General features: G+C 38.6%; 1 protein-coding gene across 14 annotated transcripts in view; it reads left to right on the top strand.

The window, feature by feature from the left end:
• The window catches only part of PTPRK (protein tyrosine phosphatase receptor type K), a 430,669-nt gene that overhangs the window by 319,242 nt on the left and 89,358 nt on the right, over positions 1-22,069 (top strand). For all 14 annotated transcript variants that reach the window (XM_067466813.1, XM_060753318.2, XM_060753320.2 and 11 more), the window contains exons 8-11: positions 4,256-4,558; positions 16,290-16,399; positions 18,205-18,406; positions 20,537-20,642. In XM_067466813.1, coding sequence (XP_067322914.1) covers positions 4,256-4,558; positions 16,290-16,399; positions 18,205-18,406; positions 20,537-20,642 — 721 coding nt within the window. The remainder of the gene's footprint in view (positions 1-4,255; positions 4,559-16,289; positions 16,400-18,204; positions 18,407-20,536; positions 20,643-22,069) is intronic.

A 22,069-nucleotide genomic window follows, 5' to 3' on the forward strand; every position in this document is an offset into this window, starting at 1 on the left:
AAGATTTATTTATTTTTCAAATTAATTTGGTTTCTGACTTTTCTTTCTACCAGACTGAGACTGGAGGTTTGGTTAAACAAAACGAAGTTTCCTTTTGCTAAATCATAATAAAACTAATTCTAGTAATTAAATAGAATTGAATTCAAACCAATTTAAAATAATTAAATTATATATGATAAAATACAGTATCCATCCAGAGCCCTTTTTTCAGGAACCAGTGAGTTCCTTGAAGACTGCATTAATATAAAAAGATCTGCTAGCAGATAGACTGAAATGATAATCTCCTTTGGAGGGGAGCTACAGAAATTGGTAACTTCCATCTAGAAGGTTTATATCCCCACCTATATCCCCTCTGAAGGTAGAAGGACAAAGACAAATGGTCTGAAAGAGCTCTTTGTTCGGCCATACAATATCCCTGTATTCAGATTGCCTGGACCCACACTAGATAACCCTTCAGTTATTCATTCTGCATGGAAATAACATGTAGACATTGACTCTATTTAAATAAAGGAGTTGTATGCTCTTCCATCAACTGGATATGTATTATCAAAATACCATTTCCTAGTATGATAATTTTAGAATTAATAATGTTGAGGGAGCTTATTTATTTATTGTGTCAGGAGCAAACCAAACAGTTGTATTGTATTTATAAAATACACACACACACACACACACACACAAAGTTTGCAGACTTGGCATTCAATTAAATGTCCTTTGACCAGTAGCTGGCTACTTGGAGTGCCTCTGGTGTTGCTATTAGAAGGTCTTCCATTGTGCATGCGACAGGGCTCAGGTTACATTGTAGTAGGTGGTCTGTAGTTTGCTTTTCTCCACACTCGCATGTCATGGATTCCACTTTGTAGCCCCATTTCTTAAGGTTGGCTCTGCATCTTGTGGTGCCAGAGTGTAGTCTGTTCAGCGCCTTCCAAGTTGCCCAGTTTGTAAAAGGCCATTATGAGTTCATGACCCTTTGAATTCCAACCAGGAATTGACTGTGTTGTGACATTCTAAAAACATATTCCCCAGAGTGTGAAAACCTTAGTTTTATTGCAGATTGGTTGGAGTTAGGTTGCAAAACCCAAAGAATAAGCATTGAAAAAATGCAGTGTCTAACCATTCAGAGTCCTTTTCTCAGGAACCAGTGAGTCTATAAATATAGCCATGTTCAGATTTCATTGCTTTGTGGGCTATAATGTTCGTTTGTTTGTCTCAAATCCAAGTCTCCCCTCCTGCCCTCTGCCGAATGTTTCTCCTTGCTGAAATATCCTTCTGTAAAAATTTCACCTTATGCATTTAAACATTTGTATCACATGCTATATCATAAGTGTGCAGGTAAAATCAATCTAAAATCATTAGGGGTGACTTAAATTTAAAACAATAAACAGTTTGTGATTATGTTTAACAATTAAAGCAAAGTAAAACAGCTTAAAGACACTGTACGGATTTGAGAGAAAAACAAAGAAATCCAAGTGGGAATCTAGTCATTGTGGGCAAGATGATTAATCCATGTATGGCAGTTTAATTCAGAAAAGCACACGTTTGATTATTTATGAATGTATCACAAGGATTAGGGACATGGGGGTGGTTAGATGTTTGTATTGTCTTGTAAACTGTATGCTTGAACACATTTAATGGTGCCCCTGTTTTGCTGTACCATCTGTGCCTTGTGCTGTTTGCTTAGCTAAGATTTTTAGTTTACTAAACGAACATTCTCTAAAACAGTGAAGGCTTAAGCATGAAAAGAAACACATTTTTTGCTCATTGAAGATGTTTGTGAATAGATTCATCCAGAATTTGGGAGAAAGTTAATGCATGCAAACATTAAATTGCTGTGGTAAATGAATATACTGAGAGTTTAGAACGCGTGTGCCGTGTGTTTTTAAGTGCATTAGAAGTCATGGGCATGACTTTCATTACACGAATGTTTTAATTAAGTCAGGCTATAAATTTAGTCTTGCATGAGAGATTAATACTCTGGGGAGTGGATGATAGATTGACAGGTGCCCAGAGAGAGAAATAAGTTATGTGCCTTTCTTTTCATCCAGTTGAAGATCTCTGCACATATTATTGGTTAAGCTCGGGTGAATATGTATATCTTTACCAGCTAAGATGTTAGCTTCTTTGGGGGAATTGAAGAAAGAACCTGATGCTAGATTTTTCAAAATGATTTTATAGATTGTTTTTTGGGACTTACTGTTGTGAGTAAATAAATAACCACATTATCCAAGTAATATATTTTAATTAATATCTGTATCATTTTGGTTACTGCTAGTTTAGTAGAGCAATTAGTGTAATTAGTAAACAGCATTGCTCGGTGGCATGATAAATCACAGTGCAGAACATGTTGACTTTTCACCAGGATGATATATTATCCAATTTACTCAAATTTAGTACATGCCCCAAAAAAACGAGCATTGCTACAGCAGTTGTGATCCTTGGTGTGGAATTTTCTTGTTTTTGTCAAATATTGTGATTTAGCCAAACTTGTCAACTAATTTAAATATTTTATTTTAATATACATAAATGTTAATATTTGAATGTTTACAGGAGGAGCAGCAGTTAAGAATGATTGGGTTGTTGTAGGTTTTTTTGGGCTATATGGCCATGTTCTAAAGGCATTTTCTCCTGATGTTTCACCTACATATATGGCAAGCATCCTCAGAGGTACCTCAGTGCCTCTGAGGATGCTTGCCATAGATGCAGGCAAAACGTCAGGAGAAAATGCCTCTAGAACATGGCCATAAAGCCCCCAAAAAACCTACAACAACCCAGTGATTCCGGCCATGAAAGCCTTCAACAATACAGTTAAGAATGATGTTTGTTCTACAAACTAAAGGAAATCTGTTCTGCATGGTGGACCTAATCCACCCCTGGAAGCCCCATATTCCCTCCCCCCTCCCTCCCTTATATATCCATACATTTTATATTAATGTACAATATACTATATCAGAATCACACATCAAAGCTTTTACATTTATTTATTTTTTATTGTAATAGTATTAATAAAATAATGTAATTGCAGTATGCTTGCCCTACCTGTGAGACAGAAGCTGGTGGTTTCACCTATACAAATTGAACAAAATGTGCCCTCTCTTGGAATTTTCTTAGTTTACTGGATACTGGATAAGGTCTATGGCAGTGCTTCCCAACCTGTGGTCCATGGACCACCAGTGGTCTGCAAGGACAAAAATATGGGTCGTGACCTCACCATTGCTACACCGTTGCCACAAATACACGTGGCAACAAAAGCAACTGGTCTTGCAAGACCCTCAAGGCAACAGGGATGTCAGGAGGGGGGGGGGGCTAACTACCCACGAAAGATTACTACTACCACATCAGCTCTAGATTATTTAATATGGTTTTCTGTGAGTGAGCAGATGGTGACTACTGAATGACATATGTTCTGAATCAGAAAACAGGGCTGATGTGATCTTTCCAATGCAATTTTCTGAATCAGCACCCCCAATAACTGAATCTAAAGTTGACCATAACCCGTTTCATAAACCTTTTGGTACTAATGTTAGAGAGTGGTCTGTGGTCAAGTGGTCCCTGATCAACAAAAGGTTAGGAACCACTGGTCTATGGTATGCTTCTTCCAGGGTACCTCTTTAGGTACTTCCAAGTGGTCTCTGATAAAAAAAGAGGTTGGGAACCACTATTCTGTGGTATGTTTCTTCAGGGATACCTCTTTAGGTACTCCCAAGTAGTTCTATGGTTACTTCCAGCAGAAGTTGTTCATTTCAATCGTGTTCACTATTATCCAGTGATGTTTTCACAGTAGACTCATGAACATCTTCCTCATGGATACAGGGCCCATCCTGAATTTATTTATTTATTACATATGTGCCTTAGCTTTGCTGCAGTTAATTCAAGGTCTTGGCTCACTCTCACACCACCCTGTGAGCAGGCCCATAGCCCGGGGGGGGGGGGAGGTGTTAGGGGTTCACCTCCCCCTCCCCAATGTGTCAGGTTCAAGAAAACTTAGTTTACTCATGAAATTTAACTGGAAACCAGGTCTTTTTTTAACCTGACACATTTGGGGGGGGGGACCCTTAAATCCCACCCCTCCCCCTCTGGCTATGGGACTGTCTGTGAGTCTGAAAGAGTGAGAGCAATCCAGTATGCTTCATTGCTCAATGGGGACTAGAACCCAAATCTCTTCAGTCCAGTCTCAAATGCAGCTCCAAATTTTTGGTAGGACATTTTTTGAAGTTTGTAACTATTTCTAGCCTTAATTACATTTTGCATTTTTCAGAACCAATGAGAACGCCGAAAACCCTGAAGATTGCTGAGATCCAAGCCCGACGTATTGCTGTCGATTGGGAATCTTTAGGTTACAATATCACTCGCTGCCACACTTTTAATGTCACCATCTGCTACCATTACTTCCGTGGTCACAACGAAAGCAAGGCGGACTGCTTGGATATGGATCCCAAAGCTCCTCAACATGTTGTGAATCACCTGCCTCCTTACACAAATGTGAGCCTCAAAATGATCCTGACTAACCCCGAAGGAAGAAAAGAGAGTGAAGAGACAATTATCCAAACAGATGAAGATGGTAGGTTAACATTTTTCTCAGGTCCTTTTCTGTAGTCGGCAAAGCAAGTGTTGATTGAAGCTGTCCATTGTGTTGCTTTCTCTCCTCGTTCTTTCCCCCCTTCTCCAGCTTGATGATTACTTGTTGCATCTTCATACTGTGAATCACTGTGCATTTTGTAACAGGCCTTAAGAGGTGTCATTTGTATATACCCACATGAAAATGACAGCCATGTCAACACACATCAGTGTAAATAACTTGGACATGGACAAAAAGAATTTTTGGCTTATGAAGCTCTTTAATATTATATGAAAAGAACTAAGTCTGGCTTAAATATACAAAGAATAGTAATAGGGTAGTGAATGAGCCACAATACCACATTTGCTGTTTTCTCCCTCCCCTCACTTACAAATCTCCCCTTTGACTAGGTTCAATGTTGAATAGTAATTACTGTTATTGACTGGTTAAAATTAAAGGAGATTTCATTCTTGCATTCACAAGCAAACTTTGGAAGTTACAAGTAACAAGTTACACTAGAAGTGATACAGTTTGTCACATTTAACTACTATGACTTATTGTTATGAAATCATGGGAGTTGTAGTTTTACAAGAATTTTAGCCATCTCTGTCAAAAATTGATGGTGCCTTATTAATTTCTACAGTGCAGATGTACCATTAGTGATCTGCAACAAACCATTGTTTGTTTGATGTTCTGCCTTTCTCTGTGTACTGGATCCAGAACAGCTTTTACTAATATTGATCAAGGACATTTACCTTATTAATGTGTAATAAGTAAAGTTTTCCTGCTAGATTTTCTATCTTGGTGGTTTTTAAAAGGTATGTTAGAGGCATGTTGACCAGAATAGAAATGAAAAATAACAAGTAATACAACAAGGAACTTTTTGACATTACAGTAACTAATGACAGTGCAATGCTTTTCCATAATATCAATTATTATAATAACTAACTTTTAAAAGTAACATTTGACATTCTGGTCAGACGTCATGTCCAGCATGGCTGTGGGTGACTGAGAGAGTATTTTCATGGGAAGCATTCTGGGGATTTGCCCAGCAGTATTATGCCTAGTGTTTAGGCCTACTGTGAACATCTGGGTAAAGTCATTGAAGTAACTTCAGCAAAGTCATACTGGGATTGTTTTGATCTCTCAGCTTCCCAAATATTTAGAATAACATATGCTGAGAATTCTGCATTGAAAAACCCTTTATTTAATTCTGCTAACAAGATAGTTTTATTCACCCTGTTTGGGGGAAAATAAAGAATACTTTAGATGTTTACAAAGCTCTTTAGTGATTATACTTTATGAATTGTAATTTTACACAAATTAAAATAGCATTAAATGAAGTTTCTAATTGGATGGAAGTTATAATATGTGGAAGTAATGTAATGTTTATGTATTTGGGTTTGTCTCTGAGTAATTAGAATGTAAGGAAATTTTAAAATACAAACTTGTGAAATACTAGTACATCATTGGATTTCCATGTTTTACAAAATGTTTTCTATAGTTATTTGTGTATTTCAATGTACAGCAGTGGTCAATCAAACAATCAAAATTTTATTTGTATCCCACCCCATCTCCCTGTGGGGACTCAGGGCAGCTAACAACATGAAATACTAAACAAAGCATCATAAACAATCAATCATAAAATAAATCATCATAAAAAGTCAATAAAAAACCATTTCACACAAAACATTTAAAAAATAAAACAAGGTTAAAAACCACGGCCAAAGTTAAAAGTCACAACTGGAATTAAAAGCCATATCCAGAAATGCAGCCCTTATTTAACAAGCCAGATCTTTAGATGTTAGGCTCTTCATATGCCTGGGAGCAAAGGTGAGTTTTAATAGCTTTCTGAAAGAGGACAGCAAAGGACACATTCTAATTTCCTTTGGGAGAGAGTTCCAGAGGCAGGGGGCACCTGCAGAGAAGGCCCACTCACTTGTCCCCACCTACAGGGGAGGGATTGGGAGGAGGGTATCCTCTGATGACTGCCGCATCCGTGCAGGTTCATATGAGAAGAGGCAGTTTATCAGGAAGTCTGGACACAAACGGTTTAGGACTTTAAAGGTAACTGGAAGCCAGTGAAGCTGCCATGACATAGGGTTGTTCTCTCCCTGTTCGGAGCTCCAGTTAGTAACCTGACTGCTGATCTCTGAACCAGTTGAATATTTTGAACACTCTTTAAAGGTAGTCCCACATAGAGCATGTTTCAGTAGGCCAATCAAGATGTAACTAAGGTATATATTACCATCGCCAGATCTGGTGTCTCAAGGTATGAGCACAGCTGGCGCACAAGCTTTAAAAGTGCAAAGGCTCTTCTGATCACCCCTGACACCTGAGGTTCCAGGGTCAGTGATGAATCCAGTATCACCCCCAGACTGCAAACCTATATCTTCAGGAGGAATGCAACCCCATCCAACACAGGTTGAATCCCCATACCCTGATCTACCTTACGATTGACCAGGAATACCTCTGTCTTGTCAAAATTTAGTTTCAACCTATTCACTGTCATCCAGTCAATTTCTGACAATAGGGGCCAGTTCAGGATCAGAACAGGATTCTTGACTTTTGGTGGGAAAGAGTTATGGAGTTGGGTATCATCGGCATAAATATGGCACTGAACTCCAAAATGGTGCAGTTGGTGGGGACAGTTGGTGCCTAAAGAGTCCTCCTCGCAGCCTGTTGAGAGAAGGCCCGAAGAAAGCAGGGGCCAGAGGGAAGAGCTGAGAGGCCGTGTCCAGCCCGCCGGCTTGGATTTGCCTATGTCTGCCTTAGCTTCGTAGTTTGCACTAACTATGATTTACAATGGAGATATGATTTGCTGTAGTGTATCAATAAGCTATGGAGAGAGAAAAACAAACACACTGGGAAAGCAACAGTATGTATTTATTTTGTGTTGAGCATATATAGATTGCAAGTATTCGTAAGCTTCAAAAGTGAAGCAAAATCCAATGATACCAATGTTTATGACCAGACAGCTGGCTGTCTAGAGGACAACAATGTTCATTTGGTTGATTAAAGGAAAGAAGTACCTAGGATAGTGGGTACTATTTCTGATGGTTGTATATTACTTCCATAATCAGAAACAGTTACTAGCTACTGGGGAATATGAGTAGGATGATGTTCTTGCCCTCGTCCATTTTACAAGCTTCCGCAGACATCTAGTTGGCCAATATGAAAAATTGTAGATTGGACTAAATGGGCTTTTGTAGATGTTCTGATGTTCTTCAATGCAATGATGGTATCACCATTTAACAATTTCAAAACTGCTTGACAAAAATCAAGTGCAAAGGACTTGCCTCTAGGAATAATAAAAAAAATCAGACACATTGCCTCTAAAAGGTGCAAGCCCATTATTTTTTATTTCTTTTTCTTCTCAAGAGAATAGCAATCAATCACTTCATTGGGGAAAAGTACGTGCAATCAGCCATTCACATTTGGAGTTTAAGTGTTCATGGATTTGTCTATCACAGATTCCTATATTTGTCACTGCCTCCACTAGTGCCCTATACCATTTTAAGAGGGACTTCAATAACACTGATGTCACTAGAGGAAATCAAACTGATGGAATGACTAGCCCCAGCTGCCCACACTTCTTCAGCTCACTCATGCAGTTAGAAAGGGGATGAGATAGGGTTCCCCTTCTTCTTTCCCATTAATATGACTAATATTAATTAATATGACTGAGTGAGCAAGTGAGGAGCAGAGGATAAGTTCAACTAGCCTCAGATGTGATGATGCAGCTAGCTCAAAGCCGAAAGGAAGGCTAGCGGCTGACGGTACTGGAGGTGAACGACGAATCCGATGCTCTAAAGATCAACACACCATAGGAACCTGGAATGTAAGATCTATGAGCCAGGGCAAATTGGATGTTGTTATTGGTGAGATGTCAAGACTAAAGATAGACATTCTGGGGGTCAGCAAACTGAAATGGACTGGAATGGGCCACTTCACATCAGATGACCACCAGATCTACTACTGCGGACAAGAGGAACATCGAAGAAATGGAGTAGCCTTCATAATTAATAAGAAATTCGCTAATGCAGTGCTTGGATACAACCCAAAAAATGACAGAATGATCTCAATTCGAGTGCAAGGAAAGCCTTTCAACATCACCGTGATCCAAATATACGCCCCAACCACAGCTGCTGAAGAAGCAGAAGTAGATCACTTCTATGAGGATCTGCAGGACCTACTGGATAATACACCAAAAAGAGACATTATTTTCATTACAGGAGACTGGAATGCCAAGGTGGGAAGTCAAATGACAACTGGGATCACAGGCAAGCATGGTCAGGGAGAACAAAATGAAGTGGGACGCAGACTGATAGAATTTTGCCAGGAAAACTCGCTGTGTATAACAAACACTCTCTTCCAACAACCTAAACTTTATACATGGACTTCACCAGATGGTCAGCATCGAAATCAGATTGACTACATCTTTTGCAGCCAAAGGTGGCGGACATCCATCCAGTCAGTGAAAACAAGACCTGGGGCAGACTGTAGCTCAAATCACGAACTTCTTATTGCTCAATTTAAAATAAAACTAAAGAGATCAGGGAAAATACACAGACCAGTTAGATATGATCTCACTAACATTCCTAGCGAATATACAGTGGAAGTGAAGAACAAATTTGAAGGACTAGATTTAGTAAACAGAGTCCCAGAAGAACTATGGACAGAAGTCCGAGACATTGTTCAGGAGGCGGCAACAAAGTACGTCCCAAAGAAAAAGAAAACCAAGAAGGCAAAATGGTTGTCTGCTGAGACACTGGAAGTAGCCCAAGAAAGGAGGAAAGCAAAAGGAAACAGGGATAAGGGGAGATATGCCCAGTTAAATGCGCAATTCCAGAGGTTAGCCAGAAGAGATAAGGAACTATTTTTAAATAAGCAATGCATGGAAGTGGAAGAAGACAACAGAATAGGAAGGACAAGAGACCTCTTCCAGAAAATTAGAAACATTGGAGGTAAATTTCAGGCAAAAATTGGTATGATAAGAAACAAAGATGGCAGGGACCTAACAGAAGCTGAACAGATCAAGAGAAGGTGGCGAGACTATACAGAAGATCTGTATAGGAAGGATAATAATATCGAGGATAGTTTTGACAGTGTGGTGAATGAATTAGAACCAGACATCCTGAGGAGTGAGGTTGAATGAGCCTTAAGAAGCAATGCTAACAACAAGGCAGCAGGAGACGACGGGATCCCAGCTGAACTGTTTAAAATCTTAAAAGATGATGCTGTCAAGGTGATGCATGCCATATGCCAGCAAATATGGAAAACACAAGAATGGCCATCAGACTGGAAAAAATCAACTTGTATCCCCATACCAAAAAAGAGAAATGCGAAAGACTGCTCCAACTTCCGTACAGTGGCCCTTATTTCTCTTTGCCAGTAAGGTAATGCTCAAGATCCTGCAAGGAAGACTCCAGCAATACATGGAGCGAGAGTTGCCAGATGTTCAAGCTGGGTTTAGAAAAGGCAGAGGAACGAGAGACCAGATTGCCAATATCCGCTGGATAATGGAGAAAGGCAGGGAGTTTCAGAAAAACATCTATTTTTGCTTCATTGACTATTCTAAAGCCTTTGACTGTGTGGATCATAATAAATTGTGGCAAGTTCTTGGTGGGATGGGCATACCAAGCCACCTTGTCTCTCTCCTGAGGAATCTGTACAAGCACCAAGTAGCAACAGTCAGAACTGACCACGGAACAACAGACTGGTTCAAGATTGGGAAAGGCGTACGGCAAGGCTGCATACTCTCCCCCAACCTATTCAACTTGTATGCAGAACACATCATGCGATGTGCGGGGCTTGATGAATGCAAGGCTGGGGTGAAAATTGCTGGAAGAAACATTAACAACCTCAGATATGCAGATGACACCACTCTGATGGCCGAAAGCGAGGAGGAGCTGAGGAGCCTTCTAATCAAGGTGAAAGAAGAAAGCGCAAAAGCCGGGTTGCAGCTAAACATCAAAAAAACCAAGATTATGGCAACAAGAATGATTGACAATTGGAAAATAGAGGGAGAAAATGTGGAGGCCGTGACAGACTTTGTATTTCTAGGCGCAAAGATTACTGCAGATGCAGACTGTGGCCAGGAAATCAGAAGACGCTTACTTCTTGGGAGGAGAGCAATGTCCAGTCTCGATAAAATAGTAAAGAGTAGAGACATCAGACTGGCAACAAAGATGCGCCTAGTCAAAGCCATGGTATTCACTGTAGTAACCTACGGATGTGAGAGCTGGACCTTAGGGAAGGCTGAGCGAAGGAAGATAGATGCTTTTGAACTGCGGTGCTGGAGGAAAGTGCTGAGAGTGCCTTGGACTGCGAGAAGATCCAACCAGTCCATCCTCCAGGAAATAAAGCCCGACTGCTCATTGGAGGGAAGGATACTAGAGACAAAGCTGAAGTACTTTGGCCACATCATGAGGAGACAGGAAAGCCTAGAGAAGACAATTATGCTGGGGAAAGTGGAAGGCAAAAGGAAGAAGGGCCGACCAAGGGCAAGATGGATGGATGGCATCCTTGAAGTGACTGGACTGATCTTGAAGGAGCTGGGGATGGTGACGGCCGACAGGCATGGCATGGGCTGATCCATGAGGTCACGAAGAGTCGGAGACGACTGAACGAGTGAACAACAACAACAACAACAACGAGCAAGTGAATGAAGGAATACCTATATGCACAGGTGGCAGCACGTTGTTGGCTAAGAGTAGAATATTATGTATAGATCAAAACTATAACTTTAGTACAGAACTTGGAAAATTGCATTTAATAGCAAAAGATGCATATCCTCAGCACATTTTTTCAATTCCTGTGAAATTTGTTCAGATGGACTTAGTACCTTTTAGAAACAAGCTCCACAAATATCTTTTTGGTTGTGTTAAATGCAGCTTGGGAGTACAAGGTTATATTCACAATCTCCACTTTTATGGGAATCCTGTGCCCTAGCCCTCATGAAAGTGAAGAGCTGACAGGAATTGTACTCAGGTTGCTTGCCACAGATGCAGGTGAAATGTCAGGAGAGAATGCTTCTAGAACATGGCCATATAGCCTGAAAAACCTACAACCACCCAGTGATTCCAGCCAAGAAAGCCTTTGTTCTCAGATATATTGAATATGGGGAGACTCTTTCCCTGCTCTGGTATTTGTTATCATTATTGGATACTAGAGGCATATTTTAATAGGAGTTGAAATCTTCACTTATCCTACTATTTTGAGACTGCAGAATCACATTTTTCTCCTCCTCTGTAAGATAGCCAGATAATTTCTATTGGTTACAATTATAATCAGTTTTTGCAAAATTTGGATACCATAGCTTCTATCATGTTGCAGGACTGTTTTCAAAATTACAAAGTTGACATCATTTTCTCTTTATTCTTTTCAAAGGAAAATCACTAATTTAGCACACAGACTTGCAACCTGCAGAATCATTCAGTAGTTTGTTGCCTTTTTCTCAAATGGGAGATAAAAAAATCTAATAGATGTTAATGAACCCTCATTGGGAATAGGCAGTTTAGCAAGATTTCTTATCTATGTAAATATGAATATACCATCTATGTTCAGGATGCAAGAGCAAACTATTCCTAGTATTATCCTATCTTTATATGCCCAGTTTCTGTCTTCTATTTTAATACTGGTTTTTGAGATATTTCAGTCTGAAGTTATCTTGTTGACAACATTTTTGTTAAATAATGATGCAGTCTCACATCAACTCTGTTTTCACTAGTAAAATATTTGAATGCAATGTATAATTCAATTTGTGTACAGGTTTCTATCACTTGAGATCCTTAAAAAGAAGCATGGGAATATGAAGAAAGATATAAATTTTCTGCAGACACAAAGTTGCCAACTCTAGATTTTTTAAAACCTATTATTTATATCCTTATTAAAAAATGTGAAATTCTATATGTTTGCATACTGTGTTTCAAATGCTGTGGTGACAATTTCGTCATTCCAACTCTCCTACATCCATGAATCACAATCAGTAGTCAAGGCTCTATATCCAGCTTATCACATCTCCAGCAGAAGAAGCAAAGAATTGACACACATATACACAGTCAAAATGAGATGAAGAAAAGAAACAAGAAGGTGCAAAAGCACTTAACACTTGTGGTTATGGATTAGCAATTGGAGAATTTTGGTCATAACATACAGCACACCATGGAAATGGTCCAGATTCAACTTCAACTATAAATTACAGACATAATGCATTATGGAGGCATGCTTCCTCTGTTGTTGATTTCTAAGGATAAGGTAGAAAATGATAAGATAGTATATAACCCCCCCCCTCTCTATTTTCTGGAGAGCTTATATACTATGGACAGATAAGAGATTTCTCAGGATGCACACTGTAGAATTAAGTTGTAGAATGCTGAGTTGTTTGTTGTGCTCCACAATTGCACAAACCGGAGGGTTCTTTTAGGTAGTGCCATTTTGCCAGGTTATCTTTTGAGTCTATTCAGGGACTTTCAAGTTGTTCTTTCTTGGTTTGCCCCTGGAGGAGGACCCTCATAGGATCCATCCAGTTGGAACTGCCTGATTTTTCTGCCCACAGGGATATTTTTGCTGTTGCTGGAGGAACATTAAGAGGAGTTCTCATGAAACTTTTCCTTTATTTAAGTCTGCTGGGAAGAGGCTGATAGCCATACAGTGGATGACTTTTGCAGTGTTCAACCTTATTTCTCTCGCAATAGCAGAAACTTCCCATCACACATCGGGCAGGGGGGATGCCAGCTAGTGTATAAAGTCTTATCGGCAGGTTTTGGTTTAATCCTGTGATTATGTTTCATTCATTGTATTCACCCACAGTGGGCAGGTTTGGGCCAGATGGGGCAGGCATACTCAGTAGTTGAGTAAGACAAGGCCAGGGCTGATGTTCTTAGTAATGCTGGGTCTGCTCCCCATGCACTATCAGTAAGTTTCCACAGGATGTTATTGCATGCAATTTGTATTTTATAAAAAAAAATTGTAATTATTTTAAAAAATCTAATTTGATGAAGCAACAGCTTTCTTTGATAAAGACTTTGTAAAACTACAACTCCCATGATTTCATAACATTTATCCATGGCAGTTTAAATGGTGTCAAATTGCATTAATTCTGCAATGTAGATGTAGCCTAAGTCTAGGGATAGGTGGGAGAGCTTCCCCCGCCCATAACAGTCTAAATTTCCTTAAGGCTGAAGCCATTTCTGAGTAGGAGCAACCCTTTTCTGTCTACCATGCTCTTTCCCCCATATTTCTGTTTTCCTCCCTTATTCCCAATTCTCTCCATTCTGCTTTGCCCAATAGGCTACTGGCCAAAGGAAAAATCACTGCTTCCAGAAGTCCAAACAGATATATTGTACAAGGGCATTTAAAACTAGGCCAAAAGTCACAGGTCGTTGATCCCTGATTTCCTCCTTAACTGGAAATTATTTCCATGCTGTGGCTTCTTCTGTCACTTCAGTATGGTTACCAGGCAGGTTCTGAGGGGCAAAGGAACAAAGAAGTTATCAGTAGTGAGGCATAAAATCATACATCAGTCTAAACTAACCAAGCTGTTCTTTAGCTCCTGAATTGTAAATTTATTCTATTATGGTGATTTCCACTTCTATGGTCTCGTATCCAGACAGAAAGCACTGGAGTAGGCTATAAATTTGCAGCTGTAAGTGACTGTGTCTTGCAGTGAACACTCAAGCATTGTACATAATACAACCATGTTCATTTGCTAGACATATTTCATTGCAGTCTGGCGTGTGCACATTCGACTGCCAAAGGAAGTCTATCACCTGGGCTAGGCCCTGTGCAAATACACGCTTCATTTGAACTGTAGATAAGAGAAGCACAGAGCATCCCCATAGAAAAAGGGATGGTGCCTACAGCACATCAGCAAGTGCCACAAAACCGCACAGAGGGGCTGTCAAGGCGCATCAGCTGTCATCTCTTTTGGAGTCCCTGTGAAGCAATGAACAGCCATCTTCAGCTGCCTGATGGATAAATATATCTCATGCAAGATGAGGAAATCTCATCTGTGTAGCTATGGTCCTTTTACACTATGAATTTCTTTTTAATTTATCAAATTAAGTTGCTTGCCCAAGGGTCTGCATGTTATTTATAGTTTCATGCAGTCAGAAATAAGTCTAGCACTTGTGAAGAATTTCTTGCTATTTCATGATACAACTAGCAATCTGTACAATATTTCCTTTGACCTAATGTTTATTTTTAGTTTCTGTCTTGCATTACAAAATTCCAATATATTTTGAAAATAAATCATAATGAAATGTCAGACATGAAACTCTTTGCATGTTGAAAAAACTGCACAGAAAAAAAATAATTTAAAGGACTTGATGAATAAAGGGTTTGGTATTTAAAAAATAAATGCTTGTTTGAGTTTTCACATTTTCCCACAGTTGTCCACATAATATACAATATTTCTCCAAATGATCTGCTATTCACAAAGAGCTCTAGGGCTTCTTCAGAAACGTCTTGTTGAATTGAAATCCAGAAAGATTTTGAGTTGACTGACTAGTGACTTGGACTATAATCTGAATACTAATAATGAACACGAATTTACAGAAAGAAAACATATTTATTACGGATTATTTATTTATAGATTTATGCTTTACTTTTCTCCAGGGATGGGATCTAACGTGACTTCTAGAAATTTAAAAAAGTTAAAAAGAATTAAATAACTACATATTAAAACCATAATTGAAACACTTACAATACATTTAAAATATAATTACAATTAAATGAAACAAAATATAGTACATCATTTTACCCATATTACTGTTATATAATTTGGCAGTGGGGCAGATCACAATGCTTGAATGGCTCAAATAGGCTGGACTAACCACAATTCACATATAAGTTGAGGGCAGGTTTGGGGGCCAAAATTATGGATTTGTATATGATTTGTGGATGAACCCACTTGTCTTGTTACTTCCAAGGGGTGGTTCCTTACTATGGCAGGGGTTGGGTCATCTCTTAGGGTGTTCCCACTCAACCCTGCTTTTGGGGGCATATTACTAGGTCTTTAAATACTCTCCTAGCTCTAATTCTCCATCTCAGCAGATGAGGTCTGATGGTAAGGAGTCTCTTCAGCATGAATAAGTTCTGGAATATTATTAGCAGCCCTATCTTTCTCTATTGTTCCTCTGTTGTTATAATTGTTGGGTACCTCCAGAACTAGTCTATTGGATTGCAGAAGTCTCTGCTGAGTGGGGTATTTTGTTTGGGGCATAGATGGATAACCCCCCATACAAAAGGCCTTAGGGCTAGGATAATTATTGACCAAATGAACATTGCCATAAGTCATCCCCTCACCTTCCTTCCCCGATGGTCCTGTGTCCTAAAGTGTCTTTAAATGTAAGGTATATCTATCATATAGAAGGTCTACCTTCCTATTAATATCTTCTAAGTGATTAAAATAATTTGTAATGTTTTGCCTGTTAGCTCACAAAGGTTAAAAATGTTTACAGTCTTCGGAGCTGCATGGTCTTCACAGAAGCCGTAGGACTGGGTGGAACTTCCTCCGCTGAGCTTCTTCCTGGTTGGTGGGGGGGGAGCTGGCCCACTGGAAGGCACCGCCAGCATCTATGGCCGTGACTCATTGCCTCACGTTCCTGCTGGCCAACTCAGATATCTCACTTTATAATTTATATTGGTCCCAAGACCAAAATCCAATTAGACAGATAGAACTGATATTTTGTTTGGCCTTAATAGAATTGTTTTGCTTCTGTTTCTGCAGTGCCTGGTACTGTGCCTGTAAAATCATTGAAGGGAACCCCATTTGAAGACAAGATCTTCCTGAACTGGAAAGAACCAATGGAACCAAATGGCATCATTACACAGTATGAGGTATTAACATTTCACAAGTTTTGATTATTGTTCCAGTTTTATGTTCACCACAATGTAATTATAGTTTGCCATGTTGGATTAATGCACCAAAGCCTTGAAAATGTTAGGGTTTTCACCACAACTATGTATTGTGAGAAGATTTTCTATTCAGAAAGTGTCATCATAGTTCTCATGATAATCAGTGAAGTATATCTTGTCAAAATCACCATTTCATACTCAGAATGGGTCCCAGGCAAGAACATAGTTACCAATACACTTGCAATGATACCTTGTTCTTTTGAGAAGTTTCCTGCATACAACAGAACATTTTATCCCTGCTTCATCAGAAACACAACAGTTATCTTCTCAAGAAATCCATGTCCTATATCCCCACCTACTGATTGATTAGTGGCCTCAAAATACACTGATACTAATTTTAAGAATAAATTATATAAACATAAAAGGTAAAGGTAGTCCCCTGACACTAAGTCCAGTCATGTCTGATTCTGGGGTGTGGTGCTCATCTCCATTTCTAATCCAAAGAGCCAGCGTTGTCCGTAGACACCTCCAAGGTCATGTGGCCGGCATGACTGCATGGAGCGCCGTATATAGACATAGTATTACTAAAATAATTAAGAATAAACATTTCAGTCTACTGTTCCATCATTCAATTTGCCAAGACACTGTTAGTTAGGCTTTAATAAATGATGAAATCTATGGCTTAAATGTATAACTTTGCTTTAGATCTTGAACATTAATCTACAGGCTTTCAAAATCATGATTTAATGGTGCTGTGTCTAGTGAAGGCTACAGGTAATATGTGTGAGAATTTATTAATAGAAATCAGGCATTTCTAAACCTCAAGGTAACATTTTTTTCACATTCAAGAAACTTTGAATGCAAATTGTTACTTTTTAAAAAAAAATTAGGCATAGCAGTGGTTTGATGAATAGATCCTTGGGAAATGAAGGAAACACGATCATTTTGCACCTAATTTCCTGCATATCTATCATTTTCAGAACTAGGCAGTTTCTACAAAACTATTTTTTTTAATTTAAAAAATAAATCAAATGCCTTTGGGAGACACTTCAATGCCTTAGTCATATATTTACTTGTTTTAGAAATATGCTAATGTGTGCTTATTTCATTAGTACCCTCAGTGCTGAATTCCCAAAGGATATAGGTAATACTTTGCTAATGAGAAAGATCAGTATATCATTGTTGTTCATTCGTTCAGTCGTCTCCGACTCTTCGTGACCTCATGGACCAGCCCACGCCAGAGCTCCCTGTCGGCCGTTACCACCCCCAGCTCCCTCAAGGTCAGTCCAGTCACTTCCAGTATATCATAGTTGGACTTAAATATACAAAATAGTATTTCTCTAAGTGCTGCTTTTAACAAAAACAGAACAGTCAAAGAAATATGCAGTCATTAACTAAGCTAATTAATTAACAAAATTGTTGCTGTTTTTTTTAAAAAAGGTGCTTATTGCCTTTGCACAGATGTCTAATGTTTTTGAGAGATTAAGGAAAGACCTTATAAATTTTCCTAGCCGTGTTTGGTGACCCAAATATAATGGCATTGTGAGCTGAATTCAGCATGGCCAGTCAGATAAAATTAAGAGGAATGGGAATGCAGTGGTTAAGACATACCCTTTTCATTCTATTCGGAACAATCTGGTGAATAGAAAACTGAGATGGTAAATCCATAGCCAGCATGAGCTGAACTTGAATTTGTAAACTAGTATCCTTCATTCAAATCTAGATGTTTTATTGTTACGCCCTAATCAGTCCAGCAATACTATTGTCTTTTAAAATTAATTCCACAGGTCAGTTATAGCAGTATAAGATCATTTGATCCTGCGGTTCCAGTGGCAGGACCAGCTCAAACCGTGTCCAAGTTGTGGAACAGTACACATCATGTCTTTTCCCACCTGCACCCTGGGACTACCTATCAATTTTATATAAGGGCCAGCACTGTCAAAGGGTTTGGACCAGCCACAGCCATCAATGTAACCACCAATATTTCAGGTAATTATAAATATAAAACAGATTTGATTTGTTGTATTCAATTTGTTTTTATGTAAATTGCTTCTCCTTCCATTCTTGGAATACATGAACATGCTGGCAACAACCAAGAAAGACAGCAGATGTCCATTATAGATTTACTGAAGTGACAGGGTTTTGTTCATGAATATACACACTTAATTAGGAGATGGCAGACTATGGAGTCTAAAATATCCATTGAGTAGTCTGGGTTATTCTGCAGCTTTGAAAAAGCCTGCCCAGTTTTTCTGTACTATAATATGTGGTCATCTTCATGCAGCATATGTTGTCTGTTGGATTGCTGCCCAATGTTCATTTGTTTATGAAAGATACTGTGGAAACGGATGCTTAATCCAAATGTAATGCCATATATAAGATTACATCTCTAAATTTAGATTGTTCGTTATTTTAAATCCAATCGTAGTGTACTAGTAATTCCATATGTACGGTATTGCATTTGACTAAAATCATAGAAATCCAAGGAACTCATAGTTCTATTGCAATTAACTGGTATCTTTGGGAGTTCCTTATTAGTGTGCTATAATTATCAAAAGAAAATGATGTAAACTTTAAAATAATGTCATTATAAGTAGACACTTTTCTGGACATATTCACATATAATGCAAAATGAAGTGGTTGATTTGCACTTCCAGTATTTAGTTTGAACAAGCAGCTTTGTAACTCAGTTTAAAACTGGCTTTTAAAAATCCCAGCTAAAAGTTCTGAAATCTTTTTGTAAGTGCTTGATGTGTGTCCCCTGAAATTTAAAGTTAATGTGATTGGAGGTAGCAAATACCTGTGTATCACAGCAGCGACTGTGATCAATGTTCATTTCATGGAACCTTTTATCAAATCATTGTTGTTTTAGAAAAATCCTTTGTATCATAGTTATTTTTGGCAGACTTCTTTAAAAACTATGTTCTGAAATAATGAAGAACAAATTAGAAATCTGTCCTTGTTGGTGACTCCCACTGCTTGTTGATTCTCACAGAAAATTTGCAGGGTAGTGGACCATGAAAGTTCTCTAGAACTTGTAAAAATGAAACCTCAGTTCAGGTGCTTGCGCTAACCAGAACATGCTAATCAGTGAGATTTACAAAGGTTTTGACTGATTCAGCATCTGATCCAGTGGGTATATTCTGTTGGGACTAGTCACTCAATTTAGGTATGCGTATCATGATCAGTGGCCCTTAGGCAAACATTTAGTGACTGGTGACTATTCTATTTTCCATGAATGACATCTTTTTTTTAATCTGAAGTCGATTCTTAATGCTGCCATACAGCAAAAATAACCTTTCATACAGAATATTCCAAGAGTCTTAAAAGACAGACATAATTATCTACTGGAGTGCATTTATCCTTTTGTTTGAATAGTTCTTTATCATCCAGCATTCTCAAGTGGAAAATACTGATATTTCAACAATAGGTTTGAAAATCCAGTTTTTACAGATGAATAATTTAGGAAGAATATATCCAAGTTTTTAAAAACCTTTAAAATTGTAATTATTTTACAGTGTGAATCTGTTAGTGCTAATTTCTTCCATTCTGAGTTGGCACATCACTGTCACATCACTGCAAAAAATTCATCAATTACCTGGAAAATATTGAATATTGTACAACAGTTTATACATAATAGATACGCAATCCAATAATAGGATGTGTGCAGATTATTTCTTATGCAGCACTTGTTGAGATATAGGGATGGAAATTAGCTTTATATCACAATGTTCGTACACACCAGGGATAAGAAAATGGCATTACTTAATGACACATGTAGCCAAAGCCCCTCTTGATTCTAGCCCTATTGTCTACTGATAAAACAAGCAGCAAATAAATTTCCCACTCAACCATCCACTCTCCATCGATCAGCTCAATAAATCCTGAAGTAATATCTGATTATATCTTCTATCCAAGGTACAGCTGAAAATAGATAGGTGCAACCCACCGCAGCTCACAAGATGCAATAAAGCTCCCACTCTTGTGTGGCATATTATACATCTGTGAATTTCATGGAAGGCTAAAAAAACTAGCTATTAAAAAAAACCTTTGCACTGTACAGCTATACAGGTAAGAATTCTCAGTATTTTGACCAACTTGAAATTTGTTTTTGATCAGCTCCGACATTACCCGACTATGAAGGAATCGATGCATCACTCAATGAAACTGCCACGACTATAACTGTACTGCTGAGACCAGCACAGGCTAAAGGTGCTCCCATCAGGTAAAAAGAGACAGTATAATAAAAGCAAATGAGCAAACTGTAGAGAGTAAAATAATTCTTGAAAATATACTATTTATTCAATGATAGCTTTTAATCTTTTTTCTTCTTCTGGTGCTTTGTAGTTTATGAAAAACTAGGCGTCCCCTGGCACGCATTGCTGTGGCCCACATGGGGTTTCTGTGTGGGAAGTTTGGCCCAATTCTATTGTTGGTGGGGTTCAGAATGCTCTGTGATTGTAGGTGAACTATAAATCCCAGCAACTACAATTCCCAAATGTCAAGATTCTATTTTCCCCTAACTCCACCAGTGTTCACATTTGGGCATATCGAGTATTCACGTAGAGTTTGGTTCAGATCCGTCATTGTTTGAGTCCACAGTGATCTTTGGATGTAGGTGAACTACTACTCTAAAACCAAAGGATACTGCCCACCAAACCCTTCCAGTATTTTCAGTTGGTCATGGGAGAACTGTGTGCCAAGTTTGGTTCAATTCCGTCGTTGGTGGGATTCAGAATGTTCTTTGATTGTAGGTGAACTATAAATCCCAGCAACTACAACTCCCAAATGACAAAATCAATTTTTTGAGTGAAGGACATACATTGGGTTGTTAGGTGTCTTGTGTACAAATTTGGTGTCAATTTGTCCAGTGATTTTTGAGTTCTGCTAATATCACAAATGAACATTACATTTTTATTTATATAGATGTGTATTGGTGCGCAACAGTCATGAATTTCATAGGACTGTCTTGGGCAAGGAACACACAGATGTGGTTTCCCATTCCCTTCCTGTGGATATAGCTTACAGCTATCTTCATTCCTTGGCAGTCTTCCATCCAAGTCCTAACCTGAGCTGACACTATTTAGCTTCTAAGATCAGGCAGAAACTGATGCCCTCAGAGTATTTAGACTTACATATAAATATAGCAAGCATTTTAATTAATGAATACCTTATATTTCCACTAAACACAGTGATCAAGACTATAAACTTGTTTGGTGAATTTTAATTCTGATTTGGGCCATAAAATCCAAATCCAGTAGCAAGAACCTAGGAAATTGGAGATCACATCCCACTTATGAAACACCCTCCTCATATGGCAAAAGGCCAGGTACTGTGTCTTCGCCTCAAGCATTCAAAACTGTACCCATTCCAGAACTACGGTGGCTATGAATTGGTATGCACTGGGAACAATACACTGCAGGCAATCCCTAAAACATGGATCAAACCATTGTTTTGTGTACACTATATATGTAGCCACAATTCTGCATCCAGAACTGTGGATTCAGCCAGTTTGACATTTTTCCTAAAAAGAATAATTCCACAGTGGCCTTGATTTTGCCACTTTACTTTTCCAATGTATATAATGGCACTTGCGCAGACACAGATTTTGGTAGCCAAAGAGGATTGGAGGGCTGGAATCAAACCTCACTG

This window comes from Anolis sagrei, chromosome 1, assembly GCF_037176765.1.
Source record: "Anolis sagrei isolate rAnoSag1 chromosome 1, rAnoSag1.mat, whole genome shotgun sequence".
In the NCBI taxonomy this organism is placed as follows: domain Eukaryota; kingdom Metazoa; phylum Chordata; class Lepidosauria; order Squamata; family Dactyloidae; genus Anolis; species Anolis sagrei.